Consider the following 16,709-nt stretch of genomic DNA (forward strand, 5'->3'; position numbering starts at 1 on the left):
AGAATGTATTTGAATTGGAGACACTACAAAATTTGGTCCTTGTGAGTTTGAGTAAACTGGGCCTTTGCTTCTCTAGTTTAGAAGAATTAGAAGTAACCTGTTCAAAATATGCAAGCAGCCAGATACAGAAGGTAGTTATAGAATCATAGCTGAAAATGTGTTGCTGGAAAAGAACAGCAGGTCAGGCAGCATCCAAGGACAGGAGAATCGATGTTTCGGGCATGAGCCCTTCTTCAGGATTGCAGAAGGGCTTATGACCGAAACATCGATTCTCCTGTTCCTTGGATGCTGCCTGACCTGCTGCGCTTTTCCAGCAACACATTTTCAGCTCTGACCTCCAGCATCTGCAGTCTTCACTTTCTCCTCGAAGATTTTAACCTCCTGCGAATCCTCTTACAAGGATGCCTTCCTTGAAGAAGCTCTCTTCCTCCCTCTACAAGGATTTCAGTGAGTCCCTCTCTCACTGCACACCCCAGGTCATCTCCTCTGCACAGAAGCTCTTCAGCCACGTTCTCAAACAGACTCGCTACCACAGCCACATCTCCTTCCTCAGCATCTGCCTACGGAACCGACTGAACCCTCATGGACTCCGGACTACGTTCCGACCAACAAAATTTGGACCCAACCAGGATAACCAGTACCTACAACAAATCCGAAGCCTCCAGCAACTGACCTCCCTCCGGATCCTCTGCTCCACGCTTGCAGCCATGCACCGCTACCTATATTCCCTGCAATTAACCCTACCCCAGCTCAGGACAACACTCTCACAGACCTGTAAAGGACCTCTACTGTTCTTCATCCACAGAAGAATCCATACACTAAACAAACAGTACTTCCTAGCCACATCGGAAATTAAAGACAGGAAGTACCAAAAACTTTCATGTACTTACCCCCACACTCTGGGTTCCTCAACTGTTCCAAAAAGACTTTCCTCACTCCTGAAGAAGGGCTTATGCCCGAAACGTTGATTCTCCTGTTCCTTGGATGCTGCCTGACCTGCTGCGCTTTTCCAGCAACACATTTTCAGCTCTCCAGCATCTGCAGTCCTCAACTTTCTCCTTGAAGTTATAGAATCATAGGGCTTCTTCTGTATTGTATAATTCTATGATCCATCCAATCTATATCGCCAAAGCTATGCTAAATCTACATGATGAAGGGGTCCTGCCCGAAATGTCAATTTTCCTGCTCTTCAGATGCCACCTGACCTGCTGTACTTTTCCAGCACCACTCTAATCTATACTAAATCTACGCTAGTCCCACTTTCCAGCAATAGGCTTCTCCAAGTATATTTTAAAGGTTGAGGGGTTACCCGCCTCAACTACACTCCCAGGCAATGCATTTCAGATCCTCACCACACTCAGGATTTTAAAAATTATTCCATAAATAGAACAAGAACAATGCAGTACAGGAGCAGGCCCTTCAGCCCTTCAAGCCTGTGCCGCCACATTTGGCCCTTCCATACTCAAACTGCCTTCACTTACAGGATCCGTATCCCTCTATTTCCTTCCTATTCATGTATTTGTTTAGGTGCTTCCTGAATGTTGCTATTGTATCTGCTTCCACCCCCTCCTCTGGCAGTGCATTCCAGGCACTCACCACCCTTTGTGTGAAAAACCTGCCTCGCACATCTCTTTTAAACTTCCCCCTCGCACCTTGAGCCTGTGTCTCCTAGTAATTGACCCCACCACCCTGGGAAAAAGCCTCATACTTTGCCCTCTATCCACGCCATTCACAATCTTATAAACTTGTATTAGGTCACCCCTCAACCTCCTGTGTTCCAATGAAAGCAAAACCAGTCTATCCAATCTTTCTTCATAGCTAAAGTCCCCCATACCAGGCAACATCCCTGGTAAACCTTTTCTGTACCCTGTCCAAAGCATCCACATCCTTTTGGTAAAGTGGTAACCAGAACTGTACGTAAGAGTACAAGTCTGGCCATCTAAAGTTCTATAAAACAGTAGCATAAGTTGCCTATCCTTACACTCAAATACCCCTTCCAATACAGGTAAGCATGCTAAATCTCCTGTAAACTTGCTTTTCACCTTAAATATAATGCTCCCATGTTATTGAATTATTAGAATTAGAATCCCTACAGTGTAGAAACAGACCCCTTGGCCCAAAACATCCACACCAACCCTCCAAAGAGTAACCCATCCAGACCCATTCCCTTATCCTATCACCTTTATTTATCCCTGACTAATGCACTAATCTACACATCCCTGAACACTATGGGTGATTTAGCATGGCCAATTCACTTAACGTGAGCACCTTTGGATTGTAGGAGGAAACCCACACAGACACAGGGAGAATGTGCAAAGTCCACAGAGACAGTCGCCTGAGGCTGGAATCAAACCTGGGTCCCTGGCACTGTGAGGCAGCAGTGCTAACCACTGAGCCTCCGCATTGCCCTGACTAAGAGGAATAGCTGTTTTCTATTCATCCTGTCCATGCCCCTCATCATCTTATGCCTCCATCAGGTTCTCCCTCACCCGTCTATACTCCAAAGAAAACAATCTGAGCTTATCCAGCCTCTCTTCCAAACTAAATTTCCCCATTACAAGCAACTTCCTGATGAATCTCCTCTGCACGCCCTACAGTGCAAACACATCCTTCCTATAGTGCAGTGACTAGAACTGCAAACAGTTGGGAAGGCACATGATACGTTCATTTTTATTGTAATGAATTTGAGTGCAGGTGCAAAGACATTTTGCTGCAATTGTACAGAGCTTTGGTGAGACAGCACCAGCTGTATGGTGTGCAGTTCTGGTCCCTTTGTCTAAGGAAGGATGTATTTGCCACAGGTACAATGTAGCAGAAGTCCTCCAGACTAATTCCTGGGATTATCTAAGAAGGATATTTTTATATTATCATTAGCCACGGGTCAGGTCCTGGACGTCTGGAGGGGAGTTGTGCCACTGTTCAAGAAGGGCTGCAAAGAAAAACCTGGGAACTACAGAGCAATAAACTTAACATCTGCGGTGGGTACGTTAGTTGAGAAGATTCTGAGGTATACGATATGCATGCATTTGGAAAGACAGGGTTTGTTTAGGAGTTGTCAGTATAGCCTTTGTGAGTGGGAGATCATGTCTCACAACGTTTGTTCAAGTTCTTTGATGAAGTGATTAGGAAGGTTGACGAGGGCAGGGCAGTAGACATAGTCTACATGGATTTCAGTAAGGCCTTTGATAAGGATCGATATGGTAGGCTACTTTGGAAGGTTAGATTGCGCGAATTCCAGGGCGAGCTGACAAATTAGAGTCATAGAGATGTACAGCATGGAAACAGACCCTTCGGTCCAACCTGTCCATGCCGACCAGATATCCCAACCCAATCTCGTCCCACCTGCCAGCACCCAGCCCATATCCCTCCAAACCCTTCCTATTCATATACCTATCCAAATGCCTCTTAAATGTTGTAATTGTACCAGCCTCCACCACTTCCTCTGGCAGCTCATTCCATACACGTACCACCCTCTGAGTGAAAAGGTTGCCTCTTAAGTTTCTTTTATATCTTTCCCCTGTCACCCTAAACCTATGCCCTCTAGTTCTGGACTCCCCGACCCCAGGAAAAAGACTTTGTCTATTTATCTTTTCCATGATTTTGTAAACCTCTATAAGGTCACCCCTCAGCCTCCGACGCTCCAGGGAGAACAGCCCCAGGCTGTTCAGCCTCTCCCTGTAGCTCAGATCCTCCAACCCTGGCAACATCCTTGTAAATCTTTTCTGAACCCTTTCAAGTTTCACAACATCTTTCCGATAAGAAGGAGACCAGAATTGCATGCAAAATTCCAACAGTGGCCTAACCAATGTCCTGTACTCAATACTCTGACCAATAAAGGAAAGCATACCAAATGCCTTCTTCACTATCCTACCTACCTGCGACTCCACTTTCAAGGAGCTATGAACCTGCACTCCAAGGTCTCTTTGTTCAGCAACACTCCCTAGGACCATTACCATTAAGTGTATAAGTCCTGCTAAGATTTGCTTTCCCAAAATGCAGCACCTCACATTTATCTGAATTAAACTCCATCTGCCACTTCTCAGCCCATTGGCCCATCTGGTCCAGATCCTGTTGTAATCTGAGGTAACCCTCTTTGCTGTCCACTACACCTCCAATTTTGGTGTCATCTGCAAACTTACTAACTGTATATGCTCGCATCCAAATCATTTATGTAAATGACAAAAAGTAGAGAGCCCAGCACCGATCCTTGTGGCACTCCGCTGGTCACAGGCCTCCAGTCTGAAAAACAACTGTCCACCACCACCCTCTGTCTTCTACCTTTGAGCCAGTTCTGTATCCAAATGGCTAGTTCTCCCTGTATTCCATGAGATCTAACCTTGCTAATCAGTCTCCCATGGGGAACCTTGTCGAACGCCTTACTAAAGTCCATATAGATCACATCTACTGCTCTGCCCTCATCAAATTGGATGCAAAATTGGCTTGATGGTAGGAAGCAGAGGGTAATAGTGGAAGGATGCTTGTCGGACTGGAGGTCTGTGACTAATGGAGTGTCTCAGGGGTTGGTGCTGGGCCCATTCCTGTTTGTTATCTATATCAATGATTTGCATTAGAATGTGCAAGGCGTGATTAGTAAATTTGCAGATGACACTAAAATAAGTGCTACCTTGGACAATGAGGAAGATTATTAGAAATCGCAGCAGAACCTTGATCAACTGGGGAGGTGGGTGAGGAATGGCAAATGGAGTTTAATATAGATAAATGTAAGGTCTTTTATTTTGGAAAGTCAAATCAAGGTAGGAGTTTTATGGTGAATGGTGGTGGCTTAAGGAGTGTAGTGGAACAGAGGGACCTTGGAGTTCAGGTACACTGTTCTCTGAAAGTGAAGTCACTGGTAGACAGGGCAGTGAAGAAGGCTTTTGGCACACTGGCCTTCATTAGTCAGGGCACTGAGTATAGAAGTTGGGAAGTAATGTTGCAGTTATACAGGACGTTGGTGAGTCCGCACTTCGTGTATTGTGTTCAATTTTCGTCACCTTGTTATAGGAAGGATGTTATTAAACTGGAAAGAGTGCAGAATAAATTTACAAGGATGTTGAGTGGACTCAAAGGTTTTAGTTATAGGGAGAGGTAGGACAAGCTAGGACTTTTTTAAGAGTGTAGAAGACTGAGGGGGACCTTATAGAGATGTATAAGATCATGAGAGGCATGGGTAGAGTCTTTTTCCCAGGGTTTGGGAGTCAAGAACTAGAGGGCATCAGTTTAAGGTTAGATGGGAAAGAATAAAAGGGAACCTGAGGGGCAACCTTTTTGCACAGAGGGTGGTACAGATATGGAATGAGTTGCCAGTGGAAGTAGTTGAGGTGGGTACATTAATAACATTAATAGCATTTGGACAAATACATAGATAAAAAAGATTTAGAAGGATATGGACCAAGTGCTAGGAAATTGATTTCGTGTGAATGGCCATTTTGGTCGGTATGGAACAGTTTGGGCTAAAGGGCCTGTCTCCATGCTGTAGAAGTCTATGACTTTAAGGAGCGATCGATGAGACTAGATTTTATTCTCTAACTTTGAAAAGAATGAAAGGCAATTGATTTATGCATATGAAATTCTTACAGGGATCCACAGGATAGATGCAGAAAAATTGTGACTCCCTGGATTGAGAACCAGGGATTACAGTCTTAGAATAAAACAGAAGCCATTCATGACTGAGATGAGCTGGAATTTCTTCACTCAGAGGGTAGTGAATCTTCAGCATTCTCAAGCCCAGAAGGATATGGATGCCACATCACTGAACATATCTCAAAGAATCATGGGATTTTGGGAGTCAGCAGGAAATGAAAGTTAAAGCTTAATATTATCCTTCACCATATTGAATGATGAAACAGGCACAACAGAATATATAGTCTACTCCTCCTCCTATTTTCCATGTTTTTTTCGGTTATGCAACTCTTCTGGAGGTTTTTCTTCGTATTTGGTTGTAACAGATGCATAATATATACATTATTAAACTTTGTTGCCCATGGAATTCAGAATGATCGGACAATAAATGGCTATCTTTAATTGAAAATGAAATTGGAACGTCAAGAGACAATTCAGACCCCTTTTGGAAGTTTACATTGGCACCACAATATCACTTGATCAAAAGTATGGTTTCTGATCCCAATTCTTTTACTGTATATTGCCTCCCTCCACACCCCCAGTTTGTGCACAATCTCCTTCAATGAAATATAACTTTAAAGTGAGGGGAGATAGGTATAAGACAGATGTCAGAGGTAGTTTCTTTACTCAGAGAGTAGTAAGGGTGTGTAATGCTTTGCCTGCAATGGTAGTAGATTCGCCAAGTTTAAGTGCATATAGTCATCATTGGACAGGCAAATGGACGTACATGGAATAGCGTAGGTAGGATGGGCTTCAGATTAGTATGACAGGGCGGCGCAACATCAAGGGCCGAAGGGCCTGTACTGCACTGTACTGTTCTATGTTCTATAAGATCTTTTATTTTTTATACTTACACTCTTTTCTGTTATTCATTTGTGAGATGTGGGTGTAGCTGACTGGCCAACGTTTATTGTGCATCTCTAGTTGCCCTTGAGAAAGTAGTGGTGAGCTGTATTCTTAAACTGCTACAGTCCACATGCTGTGGATTGACTGACAATGCTGTTACAAAGGGAATTCTAGGATTTTGACCCAGCGACAGTGAAGCAACAGTGATATGTTTCCAGGTCAGGATAGTGAGTGGCTTGGAAGGGAACTTTCAGGGGGTGGTGTTCCGATGTATCAGCTACCCCTGTCCCTCTCAACAGAAATGGCTGTGGGTTTGGAAGGTGCTGTCTGAGAATCTTTGGTGAATATCTGCAGTGCAGTTTCTTGTAGATAGTACACACTGCTGCTCCTGAACATCAGTGATGGTGGAAATGAACATTTGTGGACGTTGTGCCAATCAAGCAGGCTGCTTTGTTCTGGATAGTGCCATTGATGCATCTTTCACATTCCTGATTTCTGACTTGTAGATGATGGACAGGCTTTGGGAAATCAGGAGGTGAGCTCCTCACCACAGTATTCCTAGTCTCTGACCTACTCTTGAGCCACTGTGTTTATATGGCGAGTCCAATTGAGTGGTAACCCCAAGGATTAGATTTTTTTTTTAGATTACTTACAGTGTGGAAACAGGCCCTTCGGCCCAACAAGTCCACGCCGCCCCGCCGAAGCGTAACCCACCCATACCCCTACCCCTACCCCTACATCTACATCTACATCTACCCCTTACCTAACACTACGGGCAATTTAGCATGGCCAATTCACCTGACCTGCACATTTTTGGACTGTGGGAGGAAACCGGAGCACCCGGAGGAAACCCACGCAGACACGGGGAGAACGTGCAAACTCCACACAGTCAGTCGCCTGAGGCGGGAATTGAACCCGGGTCTCTGGCGCTGTGAGGCAGCAGTGCTAACCACTGTGCCACCGTGCCGCCCTTTGAAAGAAGGATATTGACAGTGGGGGATTCAGGGATGGTAAATTGAAGTCATAATAATCACAAATGAATTTATTCTTTCCTTTCAAATGACAAGAGCATTTCATGGAAAATGCAAATCCCAAAGATTTAAATATTGCTGCAAAATAACAGATTTGTTAATTTTGTTTTATCGTACACTCATCGGGACGATTTTCCAATCACTTGTGGTCCCAAACGTGCCAAGTCTATCTCAGATTACTGTGAAGAATAAAGTATCTCAAACTTTTGAGCAACAGGTGAAGCAAGCTTCTTCATACTGCTACTATCCAGTAGCAACATGAGTGGCATTCACCACTAACAGGATCCTACTGTCAAACCAAAAAGACTTTCTGTCCTCCGACGATTTGTTTAATAATTTGTTGAACACAAGATGTGTTAATTATCAGTGGTTCTCTGATTCATAACATGGTATTCCTACTTTAGAAATGGCATTTACTTAATGGGGTACTACAATGTGAAATTGTAAAACGGCACTGAACGTAAAATTCTCTTGTCAGTTTATTTATTTTGCAAACAATTAGATGGTTTTTTGAAAGAAGCTGTTAGAAATGGCAGAAGAGACAATGTAAGAGAAAAGGGTAATCTGACAAAATCTAAATGAATTAATTAATTTAATTTTGTAACTTGAAAACTAGTCTATGATCAGAAGATAAAAGCAACAAAAAAGGTACTACTCCTACTCTTTAATGTCATTTAGAATCCTTTCTTCCCTTAGTTACAAATGAACTATGACAAGCACATTGGAAATCTCATTGTTCATGTTCTACAAGCTCGGAACCTTGCTCCCAGAGACAACAATGGTTATTCAGATCCATTTGTTAAGGTTTATCTTCTTCCAGGCAGAGGGTAAGGAAAGTATCTCATGAACTTTAATATCTTTGCAAAGTAATGAAAACACACATGATACATGCTTATAAAAAATGGTTGAAGCTGATATTAGATTTTTTTCCCTTCTGCATGTAAACCCTGTATTAATAATGTTCTTGGAAATTCCATTCTGGATTAGTGGTGCTGGAAAAGCACAGCAGTTCGGGCAGCACCCGAGGATCAGGAAAATCGACGTTTCGGGCAAAAGCCCTTCATCAGGAATATAGGCAGAGTGCCTGAAGGGTGGAGAGATAAATGAGAGGAAGGTGGGGGTGGGGAGAAAGTAGCATAGAGTACAATAAATGAGTGGGGAAGGGGATGAAGGTGATAGGTCAGGGAGGAGGGTGGAGTGGATAGAGGGAAAAGAGGATAGTCAGGTAGGACAAGTCATGGGGACAGTGCTGAGCTGGAAGTTTGGAACTAGGGTGAGGTGGGGGAAGGGGAAATGAGGAAACTGTTGAAGTCCACATTGATGCCCTGGGGCTCCGCACTCCTCCCTGGCCTATCACCTTCATCCCCACACCCACTCACCTATTGTACTCTGTGCTACTTTCTCCCCACCCCCACCCTCCTCTCATTTATCTCTCCACCCTTCAGGCACTCTGCCTATATTTCTGATGAAGGGCTTTTGCCCAGAAAATCGATTTTATTGCTTCCCGGATGCTGCCTGAACTGCTGTGCTTTTCCAGCACCACTAATCCAGAATCTGGTTTCCAGCATCTGCAGTCGTTGTTTTTACCCTCTTGGAAATTCCAACCTCTTCCACAAAAATTGTTTGGAGATTACAAAAGCTGCCAAGATGTTGGCTATAGTTTCATGGTTTTATAAGTTTGGCAACACTATAAGGTTCTTTGCTAACATCAAATGAAATAGAACCCAGAAGTTGATGCTGAGCCAATTCATTCCTGGTAATGGGTTTGCTGCTTGTTAAAGCCTTGGCAAGAGCCATGGTATAATATGTGCAACGTTTTGCAATTTACCTGAGCAAAGGAATCTCAATTGGGGTGAAGATAATGAGGTCATTTGACTATCAAAGTTATCGCCCATATCTATTGCCATGAACTGAATCAAATGATTTAGAGGCACGATGATCTTGACACCAAACCTTGGAACTATAGACACTGTCCCAAAAATTACTACAATGGCATTAATCTGCACCAATGTAATCTGTAGAATGTAATTATAACATTTTTTAACCTCAACAGCATAATCAATGTACAATTGTAGAATGTGCAAACTGGTCAAAGAAGGTCCAGACATGTTTTCATGACAAAATTGAACTGGTCATTTTAAAACAGAATTATGTTGCGTTGAAATTTGAAAATAATATTAAAGATAATGCTTAAGTTTTTTGTTTTTAATAACATTTTAACTTGCATGGCTGTTGATTGAATGTACTAGGGTAAACATCAATTTCTGACAAAATGAGAGAAGCAACAGAAATATTTTGAGTCTATAAAATAGAAACCAGTTTTTTACTTGACAGCTAAGTGGGTGAAAGCACTCCTTTCACTTCACACGTTTGTTCTAGTCTATCCCAAAGAATGTTAACAAATGTTTCCTCCCTCTCGTCATGTCCTTCTGTCAGAAGCATGGAGACTTTCCATTCCATTCTGAAGGAATACCTGCCTAGAAGGAAAGGTGTTCATTTTTTTCAGAAAATTTGGGATTAAATTACAAATAAGCTTCAAGAATACTGAGACTGATAAATAGCAAAAAAAAGTCACCTAGGTGCAGGAAAAGATTAGAATAATGTACACCTTTGGAGTTACGTAGACTAGTCAAATTAACTTGATCCAACATATCTACAAGTACTTGTTGCAAACACTACCTGCCAGTCAGTTGACACCTTTTGCATTTACCAGAAATAATCCTCAATAGAAGAGGCAAGGATGGACTTTCCTGACCTTCATCCTGACAACATTACATTAATTTTTTTGAAACTACTACTAGTTAAGTTATTCGTTTCATCGATTGTACTTTCCTTTGAGTTTTCTACACTGAAATTAATATTGTCCTTTTAATAATGTTTGTAAACTTTAGTTTGAAGGTCATGTCAGCTTTTTGCACAACAAGTTTTAACATTTTCAAACACATTCAATCACTGAAAATGGAACAGGTTGACATTTCAGCATCAACCAGGGTAAGTGATCTGAAAGGAAAAGGAGAATCAGGTTCTATACACACTAAGGAATCACAGAACCCTCACAGTGTGGAATGTAGCCATTCAGACCACTGAGTCCACACTGACCCCCTGAACAGCATCCTACCCAGACCTACCCCACCTCATCTCTGTAATCCCTGCATTTCCCATGGCTAATCCACTGAGCTTTTTTAGCTTGCACCATCCCTGGATATTATGGGCAATTTAGCATGGCCAATCATCTGACCTGCACATGCACTGTGGAAGGAAACTGGAGTATCCAGAGGAAACCCACGCAAACACAGAGCAAGTGTGTAAACTCCATGCAGATAGTTGTCCTAGGCTGGAATTGAACCCAGGTCCCTGGTGCTGTGAGGCAGTAGTGCCAACCACTGAGCCACGGTGCCATCCTTCCCTCCATTTGCTAATTCTAATAGAAGGCTAGATATGAATGTACATTTTTGTCAAACTTTTATTACAGGAAATTAACCCTAGAAAAATAAATTTTGCAGCACAACTTCCGCACATGTGAGCACTATGTGTCACACAACATCATCAGTATACTCTTTGTTGGCTACGTAGAGCAGTCGATCTTCCGTAATTACACCGGCACCACTCCCCACCTCTTCCTCCGCAACACCGATGACTGCATTGGCACCACCTCGTGCTCCCGCAAGGAGGTTGAGCAATTCATCAACTTCACCAACACATTCCACCCTGACCTTAAATTTACCTGGACCATCTCTGACACTGCCCTCCCCTTCCTGGACCTCTCCATCTCCATTAAAAACGACCGACTTGACACTGACATTTTTTACAAACCCACCAACTCCCACAGCTACCTGGATTACACCTCTTTCCACCCTACCTCTTGCAAAACTGCCATCCCGTATTCCCAATTCCTCCGCCTCCGCAATATCTGCTCCCAGGAGGACCAGTTCCACCACAGAACACACCAGATGGCCTCCTTCTTTAGTGACCGTAATTTCCCTTCCCACATGGTTAAAGATGCCCTCCAACGCATCTCGTCCACATCCCGCACCTCCGCCCTCAGACCTCACCCCTCCAACCGTAGCAAGGACAGAACGCCCATAGTGCTCACCTTCCACCCTACCAACTTTCGCATAAACCAAATCATCCGCCGACATTTCCGCCACCTCCAAACAGACCCCACCACCAGGGATATATTTCCCTCCCCACCCCTTTCTGCCTTGCGCAAAGACCATTCCCTCCGTGACTACCTGGTCAGGTTCACGCCCCCCCAACAACCCACCCTCCCATCCTGGCACCTTCCCCTGCCACCGCAGGAACTGCAAAACCTGCGCCCACACCTCCTCCCTCACCTCTATCCAAGGCCCTAAAGGAGCCTTTCACATCCATCAAAGTTTTACCTGCAAATCCACTAATATCATTTATTGTATCCGTTGCTCCCAATGCGGTCTCCTCTACATTGGGGAGACTGGACACCTCTTAGCAGAGCGCTTTAGGGAACATCTCCGGGACACCCGCACCAATCAACCACACCGCCCTGTGGCCCAACATTTCAACTCCCCCTCCCACTCTGCTGAGGACATGGAGGTCCTGGGCCTCCTTCACCGCCACTTCCACACCACCAGACGCCTGGAGGAAGAACGCCTTATCTTCCAACTCGGAACACTTCAACCCCAGGGCATCAATGTGGAGTTCAACAGTTTCTTCATTTCCCCTTCCCCCACCTCACCCTAGTTCCAAACTTTCAGCTCAGCACTGTTCCCATATCTTGTCCTATCTGCCTATCTTCTTTTCCACCTATCCACTCCCCCCTCCCCCCGCCCCTGACCTTTCACCTTCATCCCCTCCCCCACTCACCTATTGTACTCTATGCTACTTTCTCCCCACCCCCACCCCCACCCCCACCCTCCTCTAGCTTATCTCTGCATGCTTCAGGCTCTCTGCCTTTATTCCTGATGAAGAGCTTTTGCCTGAAATATCGATTTCACTGCTCCTCGGATGCTGTCTGAACTGCTGTGCTCTTCCAGCACCACTAATCCAGAATCTGGTTTCCAGCATCTGCAGTCATTGTTTTTACCTCGTATACATCAAGTCAACTCATGCTTATTAGTCTAGTCAGGTTAAAAGTAAAATGAGATAGCAAAGTTATGAAAATAAAAATAAGAGCAAAGAATACCTACAGTGCAGCTGATTGTGTTCACAACCAACTCTTGTCACAAAGATTAGGAATTCAGGGCCATGTAGTCTGACTGGAAAGCTCTCTCAAAAGCAACACAAGCACTATCACCTATTTCTGATCTAAAGTATTTGCCTTGACCAAAAGGTCTAGCTATTGGATAAAGAACCAATGTTAGGTGAACATCGAGCACAAAACAAAATTGCCAAACTGGTGCAATTTGCTGCAGGAAGTCCAATTATCATATGCCATTTACTTATAGTGATATGTGTGAAATGAGCCAACTTCTTAAATGCCTTAAATCCCCAGAGAAAAGATTTTAAACTGTAAGTATGTAAGTTAGATCGCTGAGCTGGAAGGTTTGTTTTCAGATGTTTCATCACCATGGTGGCACGGTGGCTCAGTGTTTAGCACTGCTGCCTCACAGCACCAGGGACCTGAGTTCAATTCCCACGTCGGGTGACTGTCTGTGTGGAGTTTGCACATTCTCCTCGTGTCTGCGTGGGTTTCCTCTGGGTGCTCCGGTTTCCTCCCACAATCCAAAGATGTGCAAGTCAGGTGAATTGGTCATGCTAAAATTTTCCATAGTGTTAGGTACATTAGTCAGGGGTAAATGTCGGGTTATGGGTGGGTTGCTCTTCGGAGGGTCGGTGTGGACTTGTTGGACTTAAGGGCCTGTTTCCATACTGTAGGAAATCTAATCATCTAATCTAATGACTAGGTAACATCATCAATTAACTAGTCACGGTGATGAAATGTCTGAAAACAAACCTTCCAGCTCAGTGAGATAACTTACATCAACCTGAGCTACAAATCTTCTCAAAAATTGCTGATTTCAAACTGTATTCATGAAGTCACAGATATTAATCCCACGCTGTCACTCCTGTCATTACTTTTACACATCATACAGTCATGGAGATGTACAGCACAGAAACAGTCTCTTTGATCCAACTTGTCCATGCCAACCAGATTTTCAAATCTAATCTCATCCCATTTGCCAGCAATTGGCCCATATCCCTCTAAACCTTTCCTGTTCATATACCCATCCAGATACCTTTTAGATGTTGTAATTGTACCAGCCTCCTCTGGCATCTCATTCCATACACACACCACCCTCTGCATGAAAAGGTTGCCCCTTAGTTCCTTTTTAAATTTTTCCACTTTCACCCTAAACTATTGTTCTGGACTCCCCTACCCTAGGGAAAAGACCTTGTCTATTTACCCTGTCCATGCCCCTCATGACATTATAAACCTCTATAAGGTCATCCTTCAGCCTTCGACCCTCCAGGGAAAACAGCCCCAGCCTATTCAGCCTCTCTCTACAGCTCAAACCCTCCAATGCTGGAAACAGCGTTGTGAAACTTTTCTGAACCCTTTCAAGTTTCATAACATTTCCCAATTTATCTTGTATACAATACATTGTGTTGGTAGATTTAAGAGTTCATGCGCTGGTGTCTTAGTATTATCTAAAAGGATCAAAAACAGAATTTGCTGGAAAAACAAACTGAAAGCAGAGTTAATGTTTCAGGTTCAATTTCTATTCTTGTGTCTGATTCCCTGAATCCACATTTCTTTTGGTTTTTCATTCAAAGGATTCCTACCTTCACACTTGTTTTTTCAATGTTCAGACTTTTAGTTGATGTTGTCTGATTCCAAATAAATTAATTGTGAAAGTTTATTCTCCGCCATCAAGACACCTTCCACAGTCCCAAAGGAATCAGGCACACAGACTTTATATCCCAGGGCAAGGCAGCCTATTGGAGAGGCAGTGATATAAGGCCAATTGTACAACTGTGTAACTGTGTATTAAGTATTTCAGGAAATATTTAGGATAATGTTTTCAGCATGAAGTTTTCCTTTGTCTACATTGCGCATGAAAATGAATCAATTGTTCCCTTCGAGCAGAAACATTACTAATTGTGACTTGTGTGGAGATCCATCATTTTGGGTATCATCTCCTATGCAATTATTTGATGGAGCCAATCCAATAATGCAGGAAAATAAATGCCTTGGCTAAAACCAATCCTGAACTACCAAAACTTAACAATCAATAATGTACCTCCAACATATTTATATTCCTTCTACAAATCTGCTGTAGAACCTTCAGTACATAACTGTATTCAGAAGTGGACTGTTGGTAAAGTTAAATAGTATCTTACAGTAAAGATTGATATAGCAACTATTTTCTCAATTGCCTCAAACTTCATATTTTGAATATTAAAACTCTTTAGTATTAACAACCAAAATAAATGTTGTTTCTGGAGAAAAGGGTCAGAAATGGACTGCCTAATAAATGGAAAAATGTTTAGTTTCTCTGAAAAATATTGCTACAATCCAGTCCCACTTAACCATACGATTGAAATCCTTGCCTCCTCAAGATGGAACTCAAAAACAAATTTCCATTGCTACCTTCCATGTTCTGATATGAACAACCCATAATATAATTTTAAAGCAAAATGCTGTGGATGCTAGAAATCTGAAATAAAACATAAGTGCTGAAAAACTCAGGAGGCTGAACTCTGCTACACACTCTGTCTTGATTTCATAAAATAATTAACAGAAAGTCTATCAATAGCATGACACAGTTATGCCTTTAAAGGCCATCTGAATCCAACTTGAATGTGAATTTAAATATTTTGCTGAACCTGTGAACAGTTTCAAGAAAATTTGTTCTGGTAACTGGGATTCCACAATATGGTCATCATGTAAGGCTGGGATTGGAGTTTGCTGTCACCGCTCTGATGACAATAGGTTCACCGCAAACTCACTCATGATGAGTTGAAGGGAGAAAATTAAAATGTTCTCCTACCTATTCCACCAAAAACATAATTTAAAAAGTTGATTTTGTTTTTGATCTCCTGTTCATTATATTCAATGTTAATTCTAATTGGTGCTCAGAATCTTGCATATTCCAAGGAGAAGGCTGGTAACTGTCTGTTTCGTGTTGCATTAGTTGTTTGTTTTATTGTCTTAACCCAAGCAGTTAACTCTCTGTCCTCCTTCCTATATTTTAAATATAAATTAGTTCACATGCTCAGCTTTACTCTCAATCTCATGCTGATTTGTCTTTGCCTTTGTGCATTTTCTTTATTTTCTATTCGCTCTGCTCTCTCTTCAACCTTTGGGCGTTTTCAGCCAAGTTATGGTTGTCCAGAATGCAAGGTAGTGTTTGCTTTTTCCTTCTGCTTGTAAATTTTGCTTAGCAGATCTTTATACAAATGTTACTAACAAAGTCTGGTGGACTGACTTTAGAGCTGCATTTCTTTGCACATTTGTATCAGGCTCTGTGGCATAACAAGCACTGTTTGTTCACTTTACTAACCAATAATTTTCTTGATAATTGCTTGATACTTTAAAATAAGAATACACCTCTAAAGTGAGTCATTTCCTGAGTATAAATGATACATAGTGATCTGACTGTTCATTCTTGGATATTTAGAAATTATTCAGCTTTCATGGAAATGATGCAATACATTAATAGAAAAGCACTTCCAATTTTCTGCCTTCATTACCCATATTTTGTGCTTCTTCAGCTTTTAGTCTGTGAGTTATAGCGAAACCTAGCTCTAAATATAAATGTATAGAAATTTGCATTTTCAGTCAAATCAGACTGTCACAGAACTTCTATCAGATCAAGCTGCTTTCTAGATTTTCGTATTATAGCAGATATGGAGGAACGTTGAATATATATCATGAACACTCAGAACTGAAATTTTCCCTTACATTGTTTACAGTTCATTGAGTCTTAAACCTTACAATGTCATGTTGTCTTCTTAAATGAAGAATTGAATTTTAAAATGTATAAATCAAATTGTAAGCTGTCAATACTTGAATATGTAACAATGTTTTCTTTCTGAATAGTTAAATATTCTAAGGTCATATTTCAGTAAGTGAGCATACAATATGGGTAATTAAAATTAAATTAAAAATTGAATCTTTTGTGAAAGGTCTGTTTCCATGCTGTATAACTCTATGATACACCAGATGCATACACATTGCTATTAAATATGCATTTACAGTACACACTAGATGAAATTTGACAATTCATCCTT

The 16,709-nt window shown here is 42.2% G+C and overlaps 1 protein-coding gene across 11 annotated transcripts in view; it reads left to right on the forward strand.

The window, feature by feature from the left end:
* pcloa (piccolo presynaptic cytomatrix protein a) overlaps positions 1 to 16,709 on the forward strand; it is a 603,113-nt gene that overhangs the window by 404,956 nt on the left and 181,448 nt on the right. For 6 of the 11 annotated variants that reach the window (XM_072563105.1, XM_072563109.1, XM_072563108.1 and 3 more), the window contains 2 exons: positions 8,196 to 8,326; positions 15,793 to 15,819. The exons of 2 other annotated variants lie outside the window; for them this stretch is intronic. In XM_072563105.1, the coding sequence (XP_072419206.1) occupies positions 8,196 to 8,326; positions 15,793 to 15,819 (158 nt within the window). Of the gene's footprint in view, positions 1 to 8,177; positions 8,327 to 15,792; positions 15,820 to 16,709 lie in introns of those variants that run through there. 3 more of the 11 variants (XM_072563107.1, XM_072563114.1, XM_072563115.1) reach the window with 2 other exon arrangements.

The sequence above is a fragment of the Chiloscyllium punctatum genome, chromosome 44 (assembly GCF_047496795.1).
Source record: "Chiloscyllium punctatum isolate Juve2018m chromosome 44, sChiPun1.3, whole genome shotgun sequence".
Classification (NCBI taxonomy): domain Eukaryota; kingdom Metazoa; phylum Chordata; class Chondrichthyes; order Orectolobiformes; family Hemiscylliidae; genus Chiloscyllium; species Chiloscyllium punctatum.